Genomic DNA, 22,345 nt, shown 5'->3' with positions numbered 1-22,345 from the left:
TGTCTTGTTGTCTGTCATCTGTATATGCACATAGATACAGCAAAGTTGTACATGGCAATTTTTCAAGCACAGTTTACGATACATTCTATCTGAGTACTTTATTGAATTTAACTTGTGCCTTTCTTCAATGAAAACCTATATGCTTTTCTTCAGACACAAAATTAGCAATTTCTTCCTGAGCACCTTTCAACGTGTTTGGCTGGAAAAAGTACATGAAAAAACTCAGTATGACAGGCTTATACTCAAGTTAACGGTAATGTAACTTGTGGAGAGCCTCTTGCTTATGCGCCCACTTCTTCCTTCCCAGCCATGATTTGATATTATCATAAAAACATGAATTTGTACAATTTTCAGAGGGGATTCTGATTGGTCAGTTTTCAAAATTTTATAATAAAACAACACCAGTGTCAGCAAGTGAGCCTAAAGTGTTTACTTAACAGCTATTTCATTATAAAATACTGATTTGTGTGCACATTGTATTTAAAAGGTATTTAATGGTGTATATGTAGCGCATTTTTATAGCTTTTTTTGGTGGCAACTGATAAAAGTAAATGAAAAGGCTGCATGGAACAGCCTTTCTAGCCTCATGTAGTGCAGCTCAGAAAAAATTTTTTCCCCAAAATAATGTGAAGACAGATTTATTTTGCCATTATTATGTGTAGTCTTATTGCCATGAGTTTATTTTCTGTGGAAAGTTAAATTAATGAATAGTATACAGTAGTAATTAATATGACTTAGAGTTTTCTAAAATTGGTCATTTCGTAGAGCAGGTTTTTATATTTCTAATGCAACTCTTTGAGGACATGCTAATACTGCCCTGATTTAGAACTGGAAGACAAGAAGCTGAGATTAGGCTTCTTTCTGTGGAAGAAGGCAATGATTGTCCTTAGATACTATGCTGGAAAGCACTTGGTAGTTATTTTGGTGTTGATGGCCAGTGTCTGCTGTCTTGATGTTCTAAATCTAGCAATTTGGATTTACACCTTGTAGATGTATACCGCACTCACTCATTCTCAGTCTGTTCAAGTGTGTGTTTTTCTCATGCTTGCATTAAGGTATCAGTCGTGCAGTTTCATGTATAATGTATTTTAAGCCTCTCTTAGCCTTCAAAATAAAAAGTAATGTATACATATGTGTATAAAACCAGTAAGAATGTTCAAAAGTACCTGCAGGTTTGTCACTGAATGTTAGTTATGTTTTGCATTTTGTTTCACTGACCAATCAGAGGATCAGAATTGTACAAATAAGTATCCTTACTAACCATTAACCATCTGAGCTGTTATACTCTGTTCCGTTACCCCTCTTGATCTCACTTTCACAACCCCCCCAGGCACCGTTCTATTAACCTCTTCCTCAATGGCTATCAGAACTTTTGGATAGAAACAGAGGAATATTCATTTGAGGAGAAACTAGTTCAGGATTTGGCTGTAAGTACTGACATAACTGGGCATATATTTCAATGCCCACTTCAGTGTGTATTCTATGTATCTATTATAAAACATATTTAATTTTTGTGTACTGTATGCATAAACTTATAAAATATTAATCCTTATGCTTCAGAGCATAGGGTCATTTTCTGCTGTGGTCAAAAAGACATTGTCCTTCGATGCACACTGAAGTGCATTAAGGTGAGCTGTGCCTTCAGACGAGCTACATGATACTCATTCTTGGGAAGAGAAATGGATTAGATAACCAGTCAGACTGTTGTTGTTGTCATTATGGTAATTCCTATGCTTGTATATATATTATCTTATGGGATTTTTTAAAAGCTTGATACTAGTGATCCTTTTCCCTTTTAAATTTTTTTATGCATAATTAATTTTAACATTTTCAGCTTTGATACAAATTATTTTTGCTGTTTTCCTTTTTGATGCATCATAAGAATAAGTAAATATATGCAGCCATATTCAGCAAAAATGCAGTTTACCTGTGTACTTGATAAAAGTGATTGGTAAACTTTGGGATTTTGGTAGTGAACGTCAGTTCAGAATGCCTACTGCTCTTTCTCTTCCCTCTGTGTAGTTAACTTGTCAAAAATATCTCCAAGGAACTTATCTCCCCAGTCTCTAAAGACCAGGAAAGTTAATATACAGCTTCACGGATCACATGAAGATGCATCAGGAAGTGCTTCAGTGTTAGCAGAAGCACTCATGTTGTGCTTTTTAAAGAGCCATTATACCTGATATTGTAGAGACACAGAATGCTTGGGTTGGAAGGGACCATAGAGATTATCTAGTTCCAACCCCCTGCCATGGGTAGGGACATTCTTCACATGCTCTGGACAATTATATGGTCAGTCTGATTGACTTTGTTGCTTCCTGCTAAAGGAAAGAATGAGGCCATTAATCAAAGCAATTCTTTCAGATTTCCTTGAGAATTGAACTTCTATAATTAAAATAATTACTGTAATTACAATAAATCTACAATAACTAGTAACTGTACAAAGGTGTGATAACACAAGTAAGGTAAGGGTAATAATCTGTTCTTTGGCCAGCTCTGACTATGTTGTATTTTTAACTGCCAAAAAATGTTTGAAGTTTACAATAATGAGCATTAATTGAACCAAGGTTACTTGGAAATTATATATGAAAAGATTGTGGCTAGTGCTAGTCTGAATGGGATGTATCTGATGATGTTATTAAAAATTACTCCAGTACCTACTACAAAATAATTGAGCTAGAACTTCCTTTCAATTCAACTGGAGATGCATGATTTCTCTTTAATAAGGCTTCCCCAAGATTTCCCCAGTCTCATTCTCAATACCTTGCAAATGAGAAAATTCTAAAGTTACAAAAATAATGAATAAAAACCATATATTCTTATCTCTTCAGAATCAAACAGGCACATAATGTTGCCTGTTTCAGGAGTTACAGGTTATGCTGTAAACTCCTGAAAAGATTAATACTGGCAGTAATGTAAATTGGATAGAATAAAATTACTGAAATCCTTTCCTAAGCTTAATTACAGATTTTTTTTTTTTTTTTGCTTATGAAGCTTAACTTTTATATTCTAAATCTTGAGACAGACATCTCCAAAAAAAGATGAAGAGGAAGAAGAAGAGACTGAGAAAAAGCATCCTGATCCACTTCATCAGATTATCCTCTATTTTAGTCGCAGTGCTCTTACAGAGAGAAGGTAAAAGAGCTGTGTGAAAAAGCCCATTGAATAAAAGCACAAGTAACTGAATTTTTAGAAACATTACCAAATGGATTTAACACAAGTGTAGTTCATTATTGTACATGGTGAATACCTTTTTCCCTCTTAGTTTCATTAGAGTTTTCCTGTATTTAAACTGAATATAACCTTTACATTGAGATAAATATTGACTATTTTTACATTTTAAAAGCTTAGTAAATACCCAATACAGAAATGATTGAGCATGACTTCTCCTGGAAACATGAATTCTACAGAAACTGCAGGTTTAATCAGAATACCTTGCCCTGGTTTCTCCTGGTAATTAATAGATGTGTGTTCTTGGTTTTGATATTCATTACATTTCACAATGTAAGTCAGAAAAGGTTTTGTTGATGTTTATGAATCTCATTGCCAGCTTCTGTTTTGACTTTAGATGGTTGATTAGAATGATTAGATTTTTATGAGTATTCCAGAGTTTCATATACTTTTTCTGTATGACTAATAAAATCTTGCCATCTAACAGTTATAATTATTCTAATTTATATTTCCATATTACTTTTCTGCACCTTCAACAGCTAATGATGACCCAAAATGACTAAGTTGAATGCACAAATATACCTTTAAATTGTTTGAGTAAAAACTTAGAGATTTGGATTTAGATAAGAGAAGTCCTTCATGACACAATTTTCAAGATTAATAGCTTATCAAGTAGACTACTTTAATAAAATACATTTTAATAAAAAGGCATATGAATTCTTTATATTAATATATCATAAAATTAATATCATTAAAAATATTTTTTACTCTTCACAGCAATCTAGGACATGATCCTCTATATATTGCCTATTCTGCCATGATGGCAAAGGTAAGCACATAATTTCAAGCTCCATCCCTCACTGCATTTAGGTACTTCCCACTGATTTTAGATGTTTCTTAAATCTTTTCTTTCTGTTTCTTACATGGACTGCTTGATAATAACTTCTATATTTTTAATGAAGCAAATGCAGTTCAGAGTTTTACATATACGTATAATGAGAAATTTCCTATGTTAAAGCAGTACTATAACATTTCAGTAGATGCAGTCCTGTTCCTTTCACTTGACACTTTTTTTTCATATAATTAACTCCTGAGCAGTTTAAACCCATTAGTTATCTTCATTCTTTGGTTAATGATTTTTGGGTTAATACTTGAAGTCTGTCAAAGATAGGTCAGTTTTTTGCAACATATTGATTACAGCTGACTTGTGATGAGAGGTTGACTGTGAAGAGAAATATCATGGATATAGTGATATGGCACAAGTGTATATAGCTTGCAGTTACAGGGTGTGTATGTAGTTGGATGAATACCCTGAAATACTCACATGTTAGGGAATATCAGCTTCTTAGTGCAGATAAGCACAAATATTTGCAATTAAATGTTTTTAAAATCTTCTTAATACCTTCAGTAATTGCTTGAAAAATTATTTGGCAATTTTGTAGAAATAGTATAGCAAAAGTAGGCATTATGTTTCTTAATAAGCAAGATCTTGTGATTTCTGTTTTTAACATCAAAAGAGCTGTCAGGAAGAAGAAGAGGGAGACGAAGATAAAGAAAAGACATTTGAGGTGAGAGTTTAAATAACATTTCTTTCTCATAATCTAATGTGAAAGTACTTTAAATATGTCCAGTGGAATAAATGCAAAAATAGCATAACACATTGTGTGTTGAACACAGCGAGCTGGTTTACTGGGTTATTCACATTAAAGAAAGATGGGGTGTTTTGAAACTTTGGAGTCAAACAGCCCATGGATTTTGGAGGCAGATGGTCTTCAACAACTTCAGATTTCTCATCTTCCTATTTTTCCTGGATCCATTCCAATCTGTAGTCTGTTTTCATTTTGTTCCCAAACCCAGGAGAAAGAAATGGAAAAGCAGAGAACTCTGTATCAGCAAGCTCGCTTGCATGATCGTGGAGCTGCTGAGATGGTCCTTCAGATGATCAGTGCAAGCAAAGGTAATGCTCTGTGGTATCTTTGAAGCATAGAGAGGAGTTTTATGTCATTGTACCTATCATGTAGCTATCATAAACAGCTTCTGTACAACACTTAATGAGCCAAAATAAATGCCAGTAACAACTGCACTAAGTAAAACTTCCAGACTGTGTTTCTGATTGAAGAGCTCATAACTACAAGTTTTAAGGAGTGTATCCTTGTTTTGACAGGTCATACAGGACCCATGGTTGTTGAAACACTGAAACTTGGTATTGCTATTCTAAATGGTGGAAACACCATAGTGCAACAGGTAATGCATTTCCAACTACTGTGAGTCTTGCTTGCATAAATGAGGCAAGCAATTTTGACAATTTTAGTATCCTGTTGTTTAAGTTAATGCACTTAATTTTAAGCCAAACAGTGAAGAAATGTCAGTGTATTTTTGGTGCAAGGGCAATTATATTATTTTTTTGCCAGTGATTTGCATTTCAAGGAACTAATTCAGGAACTTTTGAATTCTTATAATTTCAATATCATTAATTATAAGGGCACTTATTAGCTTTACTATTTTATTTTAGTTTATAAATACTATTAATAATTAATTGCTAGTTATTTTTTATTGTATATTGTTAATGTTGTATTTTTTCCCTTCAAAAATACACAATATTTAGAAAATGCTAGACTACCTGAAGGAGAAAAAGGATGCTGGATTTTTTCAAAGCCTCTCTGGCTTGATGCAGTCCTGCAGGTAAAACCATAAGTCGCATTATTACAGGTTCTGTTTTAATCATATTTACTGGCTTACTGCTCAGTTCAGGTGGATGCATTAGATTTAAATTACGGGAGTCACAGGTTGTAGAACTCTTGTGGGAAGTTTTGGGAATCACAGGAACAGCCTGTTAATCTTTTGTAGTATTCTTCCAAGGGAGAAAATAAAGCAAGACTGCACATGCCTTTGAAGACTTAGTTTGAAGAGACAGAAAAGTAAAATGTAATGGCTCCTTTACTGATCCTAGATCCCCCAAGGTTTTTGTCTGGTAGGTTCCAAGGATGGAGAAGAGCCACCACTAAGGGAGAGACAGGCCAGTGGAGCTTTACTAAGCTTTCAGTTCCTGCACATTTCTGGCGAGTTGCGTAATCGCTGTCTCTTGTGAATCCTCTGCATATATATCAGCTTTGTTAGAGTTGGCATGTGACCAGTGCGACTCTAGCAGTCCATTCCCTTGATAAAACAGTTCAAATTAGTTGGGGTAAAGGACTCCCATGCATAAGACAGAAAATTTCTGGTGTTTTTGATTACTCTTACAGTAGACAACCTCAATTTTTCAGCCTTTTAAAAAAGAACCAGAAGCATTCTGAAGAAGTAGACTGGGAATTAGAAGTGGAGGGGCTGTATGAATAGAAGATAAAATGTGGAAAGAATTGTGACTTGTATTGCAGAAACTATTGTTGAATAGTTGCAGCCTAATTAAGTAATATCTGCCTTGTCACTTTTTCATTTATGTAGAACACTTTAGCAGGGATTTGCTCAAACAGGCCCTGCTGTCATATTAGTACCAATTGTGTATATGTATTATTCAGGACTTCATTAAAAGAGGTATTGATAAAATTACTGGAGCAGATAAGAAATTATAAGAAAATAAAATGATGCTTTAAGAAATGCTTTTGGTTTTAATGATGTCACTAGATTGAATATGTGACTGCATTTCTATTTAACTGAACTAAAATTAGATAATGATAGAATTTTATTGGAGGTTTGAATTAAAGTATTCTAACTGGGTGGTGAGAAGAATCATGATTTGCTATTCCATGTGCTGAGCTATGCCAAGTTAACAAAATAAAATTCAGATATCAGTGTCTTTTGACCTTGGAAGAGATGGAACCTCTCAACATTTCTTTCTTGTACATATAGAATCAGGAATTCCATACATTTTCTGAATAATATAACCATGTTATATTATAATATTGTAATATTCTGTAATAATATATACAGAAACAACATAATAAAAGTCATAGTGACAACTTAGTGGAAAACAGTGTGAGAGAGAAACAACAGCAGTATTCTCCTTTAGTGGTAGGTTTAAATCAACATAAAGAGTAATATTTCAGGCTCTTTTTACACTCCTCATTTGTACATGACACTGTGAATGTCATTGTCAGGAGTGAAGTTAGGTAAATGGTAAGACATGACCTGAGACTCATTTCTTGTCAGAATTGGACACTGGACCCTTAGTTTCATCCAAAGCTCATTTATTTAATAAGAGTATTAAATAAAATATGAAGCAATGCATGTTGTTGTGGGTCAAGAGTAGTAGTTGAAAGCCTCTAGAAATTTTGTAGAAGAAAATGATTTTCCATTGTTTACTATAGTCCTTTTTCCTGTTTGTGCTGTTGTTTTTCTTTTCTTTAAATATAAGTGTTCTTGACTTGAATGCGTTTGAGAGACAGAATAAAGCAGAAGGCCTGGGAATGGTCACTGAAGAAGGAACTCGTAAGTAGAATGAAATTGATTCCAGTAGTGCTTTAAACATTATTTGTGCTTCCTTCTTTAACTTGAACTGTTGTTTACTGTGGCTTGAGGTTTCTGTTGTTAAACTTACTACAAGTAATTCTAGGCTCTGGGTTCTGAATATGCTTCTTTTTTACACTATCTTTAGCAATAATTTTTAAGAAAAATATTGTAACTTCCAATATTCTTATCTTGTATTCTTGTTATTTTTCTTTGATCCACAGTCATCGTTCGTGAGCGTGGTATGTTTGGGTTTACAGTTTTTGATACTATTGTTGCAAAAGTGTGTTGCAAATACAGAGAGAAATCTCTCATTGCATCTTCTCAGATAGCTTTAGGTTTAGCTTTATGGTCTGCAGCAGGTTGTGTGTTTAGCTTGGATAAAGAGTTTGATGCTTACTAAAGAAGTGTCACTCATATTTAAGGCATGATTTTAGTTATGACTAACAATTTACTTATTAGATATATATCCTGTTGCCTTTTTTTTTTTTTCAAATTAGTGTTCTTTTTTTAACCATGGATGCATTGGAGTGCTAAATACTTTGGCTCTGCTTTTTCTGTCTCAGTTTTTCTTTTCATTATTATCAGTCTGTTTCTTTTAAATTGCTTTAACGCTTTTAAATACTGATTCTTTTATTAAAATTCCACTTTAAAAGGTTACTGTAGGATTATGTGTTGTGCATAATTAATCATAGCAATTGTCACATAATCATTGTATTTATATATTTTGAAGGTGAAAAAGTCTTGCAGCATGATGAATTTACTCGAGATCTGTTTAGATTTTTGCAACTTCTCTGTGAAGGGCATAACAATGGTAAGAGAACTGAATTAATTTTGTAGAAAATGTGTGGTGAGTCTGTTCCTAAACAGAGTGCAATAAGAACCAATGTTTTCCTCTAATGCATTAAGTTTCCTGAGGGGAAACTGGCATGACAACAATTTGAATTGAAGAATTCAATTTGATTTTTTAATTCTTAATTTAATTTTGGTATGTAGCATATTACTAGTAAAGCCTGTTCCAAGTCACCGGGATAACAATTGTCCACTTATATGTACACTGGGTCTAAAGCTGAATTTCTACAACGTAAGCATCTGTATCCAACAAGATATTTAAAAAGAAGGCATTCCCCATGACAGTAGAAAAATAATGTATTTTTTTCCTTTGTATACTAACCAAGCACAAATCACTTCTTATTTCAGATTTTCAAAATTACTTACGTACTCAGATGGGCAACACCACAACGGTGAATATTATCATTAGTACTGTTGACTATCTCTTGCGTCTTCAGGTGAGGAAAAAACAGATGAAAATGGAGTATAACATATTAGCTTTCCTTCACTTCTTTAGATTCACATTTTATTGGAATCAAACATGAAAATTCTCTCTAAAAGATACCTAAAATGAAGAATTTTTAGTTTTTTCGTATCTTCTTTCCTTTGAAAACAGATGACATTTCAGAATTCTGTGTGGAATCAGATGTCTGATAATGGTTTTCATTGTTCACTTCTGAAGAAAGTGAAAAATATTATTGTAATGAGAAATAGATTGACACAGATATGCTAAATTTCATCTGAATTACTGACTAAAGTTTTGGTGATACAAATACAGGCAGTAAATACGGCATAGAGAATTCAAACCTAGAAAATGTAACATTGTTTTTTTCTTAGGAATCCATCAGTGACTTCTATTGGTACTATTCAGGAAAGGATGTCATTGATGAATCAGGACAACGTAACTTTTCTAAAGCTTTGGCTGTCACCAAACAAATATTCAATTCTCTTACAGAATATATCCAGGTAAACAGAATGTGTTTCTCAAGATACTAACAGAGAAGTTCCATGCTCACACAGCATGATCATGTTCTTTCATCAGTTTGTAAATGCTTTGCACATAATTTTTTAAAATTTTGATAAAGTTACATGGAATCACTGGACCAGTGTAAAGTGAGAACTAAAACATGCAAACATGTATGTATTTAACAGGATACAATTTGGTATTTGTGCACTAGATACCCAGAGATCTTGGAAAACCTTCTCATGCAGCTTCATGGCTGCCTGAAACTTCTTTTTGATTTGTTTTGATTTACTTGACATAAATAAAAAATATGTTTTTCTTAATTTTTTTAGGGCCCTTGCATAGGTAATCAACAGAGTCTGGCTCATAGTAGGCTGTGGGATGCAGTTGTTGGCTTTCTTCATGTGTTTGCCAATATGCAAATGAAACTTTCACAGGTATTTTCAACATTAATTGTCTGTGTACTCACCTTCACTAAAACCAAACTTGACATTTACAGCTCAGTTATACCTTTCTGATAACAAACGTGGCAGTTTGGTCCCTTTCTCTCTCTTGCCAAAACTGGAGGATCTGTCAGAGCAGAAACACCATTAAAAGCACTGAACATAAGTGGGTAAAGAGAAAAGCTGAGAAAGAGCCAAAGAGGGAGGGAGTGTGATATTTGGTCAACTTATCCAGTTAATTAATCAACGACAGAGAGCACGGGGACACAGGCACTGTTCATTTCACTGTACAGAGCACAGTCCCACTCCACAGCCTCAGGATTCTGTGTTCTTCTGTGACATCTGCTTAATGCATCCATGCACTCAAACTCTGCACTGAATGCAACAGTGCAGAGAGTAATTTCCTTTCTTACTCAGTGTCTCTGCAATCCTCTGACTTACAAGATTTCTTCCCACCCTATAGAAGTATATCAGAATTTTGAAACTAGTATTTAGGGCCTTAATGTCAAACACAAATCTACATTAGACTTAGCATGTTCTAATCAGTTCTAGTTCTCTTTGAGTGGTAATGCATAATGCCATTAAATATTGCCAGTGAAGTGAAAAAGGATGGATTGCCTCTGAGACAGATACTTTCAGATCTGTGTAGCAACCAATATTTTTTGGTTGTTTCTGCTGTCCCTTACCTGCACTTTGGTACTCCTTAATGCTTTATTAAAGCTTAACTTTATGGTGTTAATACCTCTGCTGCAGTAAGCTGCATGTTGTATTAGACTTCTGATTGCAATCATAATACAATGACAATGAAATGTTGCTGAATAATTTAAATGAAATTTAGCTGATCATCTTTGATACCATTTCTCTCTAAATTTATTAAGTTTTCCATATAAATACAAATTTAAAACAATCTTACAGTCCTTTGTTTTTGTTTTTTAATAGGACTCTGCTCAGATTGAATTGCTTAAGGAGCTGCTAGATCTACTAAAGGATATGGTAGTGATGCTCTTGTCACTGCTTGAAGGTTGGACCTGTTTTTCTTTTTGGTCAAATACGATTATCTCCCTTTCCTATTGTAAAACACTTCCTAGTGTAAAGACTTCCTATTCTCACTTCCTAGTGTAAAGAACAATTATTACATTCATCTTTCTAAACTGCTTTTTAATTGCCTATATTTAATCTTTGGGTAAAAAGACTTTCTTCATATTTGTTTAAGAATTATTCTGGAATATACGTAGTCCTGAAATAGAGAGCTGCTAGAGAAAAGCATGTTGGAAGAAAAAATACTAAGATTTAAGAACATTTTTGTTCTGTTTTCAGCAGAAATATGAAATGTCATCATTTAAAATGTAGCTGTCAAATAACTTTCTATTATAACACACTGCTTAGGTAACGTTGTAAATGGAACTATTGGAAAACAAATGGTGGACACGCTTGTAGAATCATCTAGCAATGTAGAAATGATTTTGAAGTTCTTTGACATGTTCCTGAAGTTAAAAGATCTGACTAATTCAGATGCTTTCAAAGAGTATGATCCAGATGGTAAAGGAATCATTTCCAAGAAGGAATTTCAAAAATCAATGGAGGCTCAAAAGCAATACATACAGTCAGAGATTGATTTCCTGCTGTCCTGTACAGAAGCTGATGAAAATGACATGTTCAATTATGTTGACTTTGTGGAAAGGTTCCATGAACCAGCCAAAGACATTGGATTTAATGTAGTAGTATTGCTTACAAACCTTTCAGAGCACATGCCTAATGATCCACGCCTTCAGAGCTTACTTGAGCCTGCAGAAAGTGTTCTTAATTACTTTGAACCATACCTTGGCCGTATTGAAATAATGGGTGGGGCCAAGAAAATAGAAAGAGTTTACTTTGAAATCAGTGAATCCAGTAGAATGCAGTGGGAGAAGCCACAGGTGAAGGAATCTAAAAGACAGTTCATATTTGATGTTGTAAATGAAGGTGGAGAGCAAGAAAAAATGGAACTCTTTGTGAATTTCTGTGAAGACACAATTTTTGAAATGCAGTTAGCATCCCAGATCTCTGAAACAGATTCATCTGAGAGGCCTGAGGAGGAGGAAGAGGCAGAGCCTGCCTATGTAGTGGATATTGGAGATGATGAGGAAGAAGAGAAGTCCCTGGAGCCTGCTTCAGCTTTTGCAGTGGCCTGTGTTGCAGTGAAAAAGAACGTTGCCAACTTTTTGAAAATGGTCACTGTGAAGAACCTTAGGAAACAATACAGGAAAGTAAAAAAGATGACAATAAAAGAGATGGTGAAAGTGTTTTTCTCCTTTTTCTGGATCCTATTTGTAGGGACATTCCAAATGTTCTTTTCTATAGTGTGGGGGATATTCCAGATTCTTTGGAGCACTGTATTTGGGGGTGGCCTGGTTGAAGGAGCCAAAAACATAAAAGTTACAAAAATATTAGGGGATATGCCTGATCCAACACAGTTTGGAATCCATGATGATGTTATGGAAGCAGAAAAAGCTGAAGGTGCTGAGCATGGCATAAGAGCTGAACTCGGGGAGTTTGTGAAGAGTGAAAAAGGAGAAGCTGACATAATTGCAGACATTTTTGGCATTCCTACAAAGAAAGAAGGATCAAAACATGGTCATGATGCTGGACTTGGAGATATTGCAGAAATCCTTGGTACTGAGATCCAAACACCTTTGGAAAACACAGTTCATAAGAAAAAAAGATTACAGGTAAATTAAAGAGATTTTTGTATTTTTTAAGATAATATTAATAATTATAATTACAATAATAATAAATTACTGAATTTTAATAACAGATTTATTTTATATTTAACTGGTTAATATATATTGTCAGTAAGAACTTACTTTATAATCTCTACACATTTGAAAACCAACAGGAAATTTTAGCCCAGTTTTTAGATTTCAGTGCAGTAAATTGTTACTGTTCTTTTGGACTTTATTCAAAACATAAACTGCTAGCAAATTTCTAGTCACAGTTTTTGCTTTAAATTATTTATGGTCTTGTTTATTCTGCATACCCCATTTTTTCATAGTATACTTCAATTACTTTCACAACTTATTATCTCCATAATAATGCCTTATCATTAACATTGTTCTTCTGTATGCTGTACATGCAATAGAGTATCCTGTTTTCCTATTATTTGAAATATATTGGCCTGAATTTATTGTAAGTTTAATGTTTATTGTATAATTATTCTTTACTCTTTTTCCACTCAGCTGGACTAAAGAGAATATTTTTCTGTGTAAAAATAGACAGAACTAAATGTCAAAACCAATTCATTTATCATATTTGGAAGGCACTATGTTTCACTTTACATCTCAGGTCTGTTTCTACGTGTTATTCAAAAACATCTTTTCTCTCATCGTTGACTCACCTTTTTATGATATATTTTCCAGATATCTTCAAGATAAATCTAAAATGTGCAACTTCTTAGTGCATTATTTTCTCTTAATTTGTATGTTTTTCTCCAGATTCTGGTTCTTGCCTAAATGGAACTACATTTTTTGCATTTGTTTTTCATGTGTGTTTATTAAAACATTTTTATATGTGGACTTGAAAATTGCAGTCTATTAAAATCCTGTCTCATTTAGCATAAATATAATGTGGTTGGTATTTCAAAATAACTTTTAACACAAGAATCTTGGCAGGTATAAGTAAACACATTAGAATTTTCTTCAATAGTTGAAGTAAGTATTTTAACTCAGATCTGAATAAACACTTTAGAATATGCTTTGCTTTACTTTGATTTATACATTTCTTACAGATGTGTTTTATACTGCTGATGAAAATGCTGTGTAATTTTTGCAGATAGTTTAAGTCATTAATGTGAAGTCAGTTTGCAATTTGCCCAGCTTTTACCTTTGATATGTTAGGTAGTGAAACTTACCAAAGCAATGTTTGCACTAATTCTGTATTATAGGAATTGCTATTCATCTCACATTGTGTATATAAATGCTCACATAATCTAGCTAGAGGAGTGGTTATAAAGACTATGTGGAGCTCAAAGCAGAAATAGCAGCATAAGAATCAAAAATTCCCTTCAAGAAGTCACTATGTCTTTCTTAGGCATCTGCAATGATAAAATTCACACAAATGGATAGAAATACAAAATCAGGTCTATATACTGGAAAAGTGTACTGATAAGGTCAGTGACATTTACCACATAGCCAGAGAAACTCCAAAATAACCTATGGAATCATACATGCTGGAGCCTTTCAGGAGTTTGCTTTTACTGTAAGGCTCTGCAGGAATCTCCGAGTTATGTGGGTTCACAAATTAGAAGAGTAGTAGTGACATAACAGTTTGCTGATAAATCTAATTATTGGTAGCAATAAAATCAAGAGCTAACTGTGAAGTTACCTTAAAATAACAGATAAAAATCAGGAAAGTGATCAATACAAGAGGAAAATTATAATTTTATCTGTAAAATGCTTCATTTTGATCTCATTGTTACCGTTCAAGTATGAAATCTTGGGAATATAACTGAGTTGTACAACATTATTACTTCATGATTATGTCAGTCAAGCAAACTTAAATTTTGAATTGTTGAGAAAGGAAGAGAGAAAGCCCCCACATTATTATGCTCCATTAATGTTAATTTATCTGTGTCTTGAAGATCAGGTTCCCTCAGTTCAAAAAGAGTGTGACAAAACTGGAAAAGATTCAGTGAAGATCAATGAGCTGGTAAAGCTGGATATGGAACAAATCTTGTAAATGGAATTGAGAAAATTAAGGTTTTTCAGCCTGGGATAGAGAAAATTGAGAGCATATATGCATAAGATGAATAGTGATTTATCATTCTTCTACCACTCCATCCCTTAGAAGAACCAGGCATCATCAAATGATCTCTCAATTATCCTCCACCAGCTAGAGATCTTAGGGGAGATTCTTTGTGAGAGAGTTACACCTCCATTGTTTACTAGGTGAAGTTCCACCGGACGTCCTTGTGTACGTGAGATACACAAGGGAAGATCAACTTAATAAATTCTTTCCTATATCCTTTTCCCACATACTTGTGGAAGATAGGCATCCAGATGAGTAGTGGCAGAAACTTTAGGTAAGTGTATATATGTGTTAACTGGAAATGTAGGACCAAGAGAAAACTGCTGTCTAAGCACTTCAGGAGACTACAGGAGAGGATTGAGTTAGGACAGGTTTTTGCAAAAGGGAGCGGAGACAAATTTAGATTTCTTTTTGAGTCAGGGCCTGCATCTCTTGGACTTCCATTGAAGCTTAGATACTGAAACTGCATTTGAAATGAGTTTACTTTGATCTTGTAACACCCAGCCTAAAGGTGTGTGACATCCAGGCCCCATCTTCTTTGCTGCAGTCAGCCATCTGTAAAATTCTGCATTGGTTTTTCCTTATCTCAAGGGAAAGCTGTAAACACAACACTTAAGAGGGTTGTGTGGTGTGCCAATAAAGGTTTAATGAACCATCAGCCCAGATAAGATAAACTGCTTGAAGAAAACATCGTGTAAGTAGAAGTTATTTAAGTATTTGTTTTCAGTTGCATTACTTGATCACAGCCAAGTAATTGAGTTTTGTAATATCTGATAATTACAGAAATGTTTTTCAGATTTTTGATGATAACATTAATATATTGTTTCTAGTTTCAATCAGTAACTCCACTTTGTGGGTGACCTTAGGATCAGGATATGATCTGGGTGTAGTTACCTTCATCCTCAGCTGGTCACATAATTTGCCTGATCACTGTGTATATTTAAGTTTTTCAGTCAACTGGACTAGTTAGAATATTGATAACATTATACAGAAAAAATTCTACCTTTTTCACTGTTAAAATATAGCCTGAGCCCCCTATCTTTAAAAATCAAACACTAAAAGTGCACAGTGCTATAAAAATATTATTAATTATTTTGTTTGTTTCTTAGAAGACAATACCTAAAGTTACCAGAATTTTATCTGAATTGATCCATTTTGACAGTTAAAATACTTTTTCTAGATATCTGAAATTGCAAAAGAAGCTGGAACACAAAGAAAAGCAGAAGCTGAGAAGGCTGAGTAAGTTAATTTTACAAAATTCCTGTTTAACTCCTTGGTACTTCCTAATGCTAAATAATTTGGCCAAAATAACACAAGAAATGCTCAGTATTCAAAGAACTTTATGTACACTTTGTCTCATCAGTATTTTGAAAATATACTAAGGGGTACATCCTAAGTATTTTGCAAATATACTAAAAGATGGCAGACCATGTCACTAGGCAACACAATGGCAATTTTGTGGCCCTTGACAATTTTGCATGTATTGATCTGTGGCCATTGTCTCTTTAAAAATTCCCATAACTTCCTTTAAAAATGAGCACCAGTCTTAAAAACCTCTGCAACTTATTATGCTTTCTGCTTTCCCTACACCCCACTACAATTTTCATGGAATTTTTATTGGATCATTAAAACACAAGATTTAACTAACCCAACTATTTTTATTTATTGCTGTTTTATCAGACCTTGACAGCAGATACATTCCTTTGTCCAGTCATCCTATATATGACTGCTAAATAATATTTAAAATACTCACCTTGCTTTAGCAGCATCCTACTTTTAAGGAGCATCCTGTCTGCCTGGAGCTGCAGCCACATTGTAGTAAAAGATTAAAATATTTTGCACAGACAAACAAAAGGTGTCCAAGAGATTCTAAGAGATTCAAAAGCTATACATAATTATATTTTTTTTCCATTTTGTTTCATGTTTAAATATTTACCTCAGAGTCATTTATCTTTCTCCTATCTGCCTAAGTTAATTTTTTAAGCATCTCATAAAGGTCTATACTTTAAGACATTCATATTGATACCTCAACATCATGTCACACATATGGAAGCCCAGGTTTTGAAGTTTTTTTGTTAGTAACTAAATTCCTCTAATGCTACATACAGTACAAAAACTAAATTTAAGGCCAAAATTTATGAACTCAAATTCATTTGAAATTAATGCATTTACATTTGGCTAGATATTTTTGTTTAGTTAACCTTTCTTCTAGTATGGAAGATGGTGAGAAACAAGATAAAGCAAAGGAAGTACAATCTGAGCAGCTAGAAGAGGGAAAAACGAAGAAAAAGAAGAGAAGACATGGACAAAAAATTGAGAAACCAGAGGCTGTTATGGCTAACTTCTTCAAAGCTTTGGAAATTTATCAGACAAAAATGCTTGTAAGTTTGTCTTAAATTCTTTAATAATTGAATTTTCTTTATAGAACCATTTTTTGATAATTAGGAGAGAAATGTCATCATAAAGGAAAATTGGGTATCAGTGTTCAGATGATTGGCTGTAGTCAGTCTGTTGTGATTTTATAATACTTTTTAGAGTTATACAATTGAGTGTTTCTGTGTGTAATTTGTAACAGGACAGATTAGGCTCCTGAGCTCCTTTTTAGGAGCTCCCTATTTTCCATAATCTAACTTCTAGAGTCTTTCACTCTACTTTGTATTTTTCTTTGTTTTAAAACCACGAAATGTTGAGTTCTCTGAAAACTCTCAAGCAGGTTTTTTGCAGTATTCTAACATATCTTTCCAAACTTTCTGTTTCAGACTCTCCGACTTATAATTCTAAGGCCATTATTTAAATTCCATTTATCATGAAAGAGGGGAATAGGCTGCCAGGAAATGCTCTTGCTCATTGTAAATGATCTATGAAAGAAACACAATTATGTATTTATGGTTTTAAAAATCTTGCTATCTGTTTTTCTTCTTTTGATATTACTCATGGGCTACCTTTAATTACTTTTTATTTTTTACTTTCAGCATTACTTGGCAAGAAATTTTTACAACTTAAGGTTTCTTGCTCTATTTGTTGCATTTGCCATCAATTTTATTCTTCTGTTTTACAAGGTAAGATAACATTGTTCTTTAAATATTTTTGTTAGTACCAGGAGATACAATAATTTAATGTTTGTACTACTCTGTTTTTATTTATTCAGGCTGAATGAAAAGAGATTTATTTAATTTCTCCTTTGTAGTTGAATTTCTAGGCACTTTTCCATTTAATCACATAAGTCTGTTGTTGTTTGGACTGTTGATCTTGTTCTGTGAAAATTGAAATCGACTAAAATAATTCAAATGTCAAAACTGTTGAAATATTTTTCTTTAATTTGTTCTCAAGATATTAAGAGACTTCAGTTAATCTGATTATTCTCAGTTACTTCATTTTTTTATAGTAGGCTACAGCTCTTTTTGTCTAGCTCACTGATGAAGAAGGCTATACATTCACAGTTTAAACTTAATCTTAATGGTTCACCTGAATATAAAGTTGTTTCAGGTTCTGGTGTGTAACACCAGATGATACAAAGTAGAACATCCTCAGCAGCCTGTTCTTTTTCTTTAATTTCCAATTAAAGAAATTTCTTTAATGAATCCTATTTTGTAATGAATATTCACAGCCTTGAAATGAAACAGGTTAGAATTCAATAAAGAGAATTCCCATTCATAAAAGCCTCATTTTTTCCCCCTTTCTACACTGAAGTCTGGAATAAGAGCTCTGATTTATCCATATCCTGCAATCTGGACCTTTTGATTTTCCCCTTCTAGATATAGAATGAAAGTTGTAATGAGCTGATGAACCTTGTGTTTTCCAATATTACATATTCTATTACATATTCTGTTACTTAAACCAAAAACTTCAACAACAAAAGCAGCTGGCTGAACATTCAGTCTAGAAATAACTGAGTGCTGTTCTCAAATACCTTGAAATGCAGCTCCTATAACACAGTTACATTCTCAGAGGCAGGGCAGGTAAAGATGTACAGAGCTCTTGGAAACTGGGCAGAATGCACATTCCAGGAGAAAGATGTCATGGCTATTTAGGGCTTTCTGCTTGTCTCTTTCTTTCTTTCCCACAGGGTTAGAGAAGATGGACTTCAAATATACATGTAGAATTCTGCTTTTGTCTTTTTTCCCCATTCTCTTCTGCTTTTCTTTGAGTCTGATGGGTGACGACCCATTCTGTGGAAGAGCAAGGACAAAAGTTCACGTCTGTCAGTGCAAGTCCATCTGTCATACATAAGAAAGGGTCAGTGTGAGTCAAACAGGACTGAACAGGACTTTAGCTTTCAGACAAAGCTGTCCAAAAAGCACCCATAGGGGTTTCATTTTAAAGGGCAGGTTTTCAAAGTCATTGGAAGAATTTAGGGCAGTATGTCAGCTGATGAAATGCTGTATATAGTTTGTAAGCTCTAAACTGAGTCATGAAATGAAAAGTTATGGACAGTGTGTACACGGTTGATTATATGAAAATTATATTAAAATTTTGCTTCTTTTTAGACTCGAGCAATCAGGAACTATATAGATTACATAAAATACCCTGAATTCAGTCATAATAGATAACCCTTTCATTCCTTGCTTCTTCCAAGAAATAGTTTTTGCATAACTTTTTCATATGTTTTAGTTTTGCTATGGCATTGTTAGAGAGATTTGTAAACTGCCTGTATTTTCTTTCTCCAGATTTTCTTTTCAGTGACATGACGTGATGTGGAGACTTATGCTGTGCAAATGAAGAATGTTTAAAGCTAATGATCTATCATCTTCTTTGAGCAGGCTTTGAAAACATAATTTGTCATTAAAGGAAAAACTTTTAAGTTTATTTTTCAACAAATTCAACATGCTTGAATTTTTCTCAGGTGACAGAAGAGCCACTTGATGAAGTAGAGGAAGACTCTAATCTCTGGAACTCCTTTGCTGAAGATGAAGAAGAGGAGGGCATGGTGTTTTTTGTTTTAGAAGAAAGTACTGGCTACATGGCACCTGCTCTCAGAGCACTAGCAGTTATTCATACTGTCATCTCCTTTGTCTGTGTGATTGGATATTACTGCCTAAAGGCAAGTTCTTAATCTTACTGCTAATCTGTTTGCTAAACATTGGCTATGTCCCAAGGTGGTTGGTGGTGCTAATACTGAAATAGCATTTGTACCTAGCTGTTTACAAATTCTCACTGCTCAATAAGTAGATGTTTTCCTCCTGTATTCTGGCCAGCAGAAACGGAGCTAACTTTCTTCCTAGCAGTGTGATTGTGTTTTGGATTTGTGGTTAAAATGGTGCAGGTAACACAGCCACATTTGGTTATTGCTGGAGAGTGTTTGCACAGTGTGAGGGCTCTGGCTTGGCTTTACCCACTCTGTGCATCCCTCAGCAGGTATGTTGGGAGGGGTCACAGCCAGCACAGCTGAGCCAATCAACCAGAGGGGTATTCCATGGCATGCAACACCATGCTCAGCAATAAAAAGCTGTGTGTGGGGAGGGTTGGGGCTTGACTGCCAAGGTGGCCGTTGCTCAGAGGCTGCCTAGGCATTGATCTGCCTAGTGTGGGAGATTCTAGTGTCATGTTTGGTCTCACATCTTTGTGTTACAAAGAACCAAAAATACATAAACCATTACAAAAATGGCCACCACCACTTTCACAGGTCCCTCTGGTTGTATTCAAGAGAGAAAAGGAGGTGGCTAGAAAGCTGGAATTTGATGGACTATACATAACTGAACAACCAACTGAGGATGATATTAAAGGACAATGGGATCGCCTTGTTATCAATACTCCGTAAGTAAAACTGGACTCTATGTAAACTGCTTATAATATTATAGCTCATTAGCCACTGATCTAGAACCTTTCCTGTCCACCTGTCACTTAGTTCATCTAAAAGAAATGCATTTAGCCCCTTATATTAGATGCTCCAGTAGTAGACTCTAATGTGAAATCCACTATTATCTGTTTATTTAATAAATATTATGATAACACATATATTCCATTTCCTTCTCATTTTCTAGGGTTTGCAAGGATTAGGTATTTTACCTCAAAATGTCTCTCCAAGACATTTCACATATTAGTCTCTGTTGAGAAACTTTTAAAAAGATAATTTCCATCCTTTCCAGTGATTATTTCATTTGTACAGTGCACATATTCTACTCCCTTTCTTTCCCATTCTTTGGTAAAAAATTTGTACATGACAAGAGGAGTAAATCTAGTGAAAAATAGCATTCCTAGAATTTGAGTAGGTCTGACAGGAATATCTGTCAAGTTGTGGCATTAGCAAATACTGTAGTGGTTGTATACTGGTTCTAAGAGTCTCGGTAAGCTGCAGCAGTTTGTAGGAGTGGCACAGACAAACACAGCAAGTCAGCTCTCTTCCCACAGGAAAAATGCAGGGTGCTTTTCAGAATGTGCTGGTAGGTTTAGATTAGCTATTAGGAAGAAGTTCTTTACTATAACAGTGAGGCTTTTAAACAGGCTGCTCAGAGAAGTTGTGGATGCCCCAGCCCTGGAAGTGTTCCAGGCCAGGCTGGATGGGGCTTGGAGCAACCTGCTCTGGTGGAAGGTGGCCCTGCCCCTGGCAGGGAGTTGGAACTAGGTGATCTTTAAGGTCCCTTCCTTCCATCTATGCTTCCATGATTAGGGTTTCTAAAATACTGGAAATTCTTGAATGCTTTGTTTTCCTACACCTAAGTATTAAGAATTTTTCCTAATTTCATTCAGCAATATGGACTAGCACATATTATTAAAGTTACAACCAAAGCTAATTGGGAAACTGGAGAGCTTGCTTATTTTCCAACCAGTTTGTATCACTATTGATAGCAACCCATCCAGATACCCATTAAATGAATCTTCAGCAAACAGAAGAAAGAATTAATAAAATACACTGTCAACTTACTGCTAATGACATGCCGTACAGTCTGTTCTCAGCATGTTGCACTGTCTACTGAGGTTAAACAAAAGATTAAGACTAATTTAAGCAGGCTAATCCTTCCCTCTAATGTTAACTGAGTCTCAAGGTTTAGTACAAGTACAACCAGAATAACCACTGCTTGAGGGTACCCAGTGTTCTGTATAAACTGAAATGTGCTTTCTATAATGGGAAAAAAAGTAATTAAAAGTACGAAAGATGTACGCTGACAAATTATTGGAGTTTCTTGTAAGAGATAGACACAAGCTGGCTACACTATGACATATTTTGCTTAAAAGCCTGACAAATCAAGCAAAAAAATAATACAGAGCATTGGAGTAGAATATACCATGCATTTGAGTTACTAGAAGCATTTGCCTTTATTTGGATTAATTTAATTCAGAATTCTAATTCAGAAAGGGAAAAGTTGGAGCATAGTCATTGGGAAGTTTGCCTCACATCCCAGCAGAACACTGTTGTGGAATTTCATTTTTCTTGTGCTAGCATTGACTTTATATTACCAATACTGTCCTTTAGTTTAAGTAGTTATTTTTCTCTTTTGCATTCCTGCATATTTTCTCAATTCAGTGTTATTTCCAGGAAATAACGAGAGAAAAATCTTAAATTTTGTAGTGTTTCCTGCTAACTGGCATTCCTCAAAATGGGTATAACAGATAGTAAGATCATTAGAATGAGTTCCAGGATATTGCTATATATATATATATTTGCTATATATTGGCAAATGATCTTGAATTTTCTTGGCAAGTTTGAGATTTTTATATATTCTGTTGGCAAACTGTTGACTGGTTCTCAAGTGTTCAACCTCTGTTTGAAATG

General features: G+C 34.4%; 1 protein-coding gene across 1 annotated transcript in view; it reads left to right on the top strand.

Annotated features, from left to right (window-relative positions):
* The window catches only part of RYR3 (ryanodine receptor 3), a 149,606-nt gene that overhangs the window by 115,899 nt on the left and 11,362 nt on the right, over window positions 1-22,345 (top strand). The window contains exons 77-96 of the mRNA XM_058807672.1: window positions 154-253; window positions 3,026-3,135; window positions 3,949-4,000; window positions 4,689-4,739; window positions 5,029-5,128; window positions 5,336-5,415; window positions 5,777-5,853; window positions 7,523-7,596; window positions 7,839-7,856; window positions 8,348-8,428; window positions 8,815-8,903; window positions 9,283-9,411; window positions 9,742-9,846; window positions 10,792-10,873; window positions 11,239-12,560; window positions 15,815-15,873; window positions 16,847-17,015; window positions 17,607-17,693; window positions 19,478-19,675; window positions 20,258-20,388. Of these exons, the coding sequence (XP_058663655.1) occupies window positions 154-253; window positions 3,026-3,135; window positions 3,949-4,000; window positions 4,689-4,739; window positions 5,029-5,128; window positions 5,336-5,415; window positions 5,777-5,853; window positions 7,523-7,596; window positions 7,839-7,856; window positions 8,348-8,428; window positions 8,815-8,903; window positions 9,283-9,411; window positions 9,742-9,846; window positions 10,792-10,873; window positions 11,239-12,560; window positions 15,815-15,873; window positions 16,847-17,015; window positions 17,607-17,693; window positions 19,478-19,675; window positions 20,258-20,388 (3,114 nt within the window). The remainder of the gene's footprint in view (window positions 1-153; window positions 254-3,025; window positions 3,136-3,948; window positions 4,001-4,688; window positions 4,740-5,028; window positions 5,129-5,335; window positions 5,416-5,776; window positions 5,854-7,522; window positions 7,597-7,838; window positions 7,857-8,347; window positions 8,429-8,814; window positions 8,904-9,282; window positions 9,412-9,741; window positions 9,847-10,791; window positions 10,874-11,238; window positions 12,561-15,814; window positions 15,874-16,846; window positions 17,016-17,606; window positions 17,694-19,477; window positions 19,676-20,257; window positions 20,389-22,345) is intronic.

The sequence above is a fragment of the Ammospiza caudacuta genome, chromosome 6, assembly GCF_027887145.1.
Source record: "Ammospiza caudacuta isolate bAmmCau1 chromosome 6, bAmmCau1.pri, whole genome shotgun sequence".
Taxonomy (NCBI): domain Eukaryota; kingdom Metazoa; phylum Chordata; class Aves; order Passeriformes; family Passerellidae; genus Ammospiza; species Ammospiza caudacuta.
Note: the sequence above shows the minus strand (reverse complement) of the source record. Positions and strands in the feature narration are given on the sequence as shown.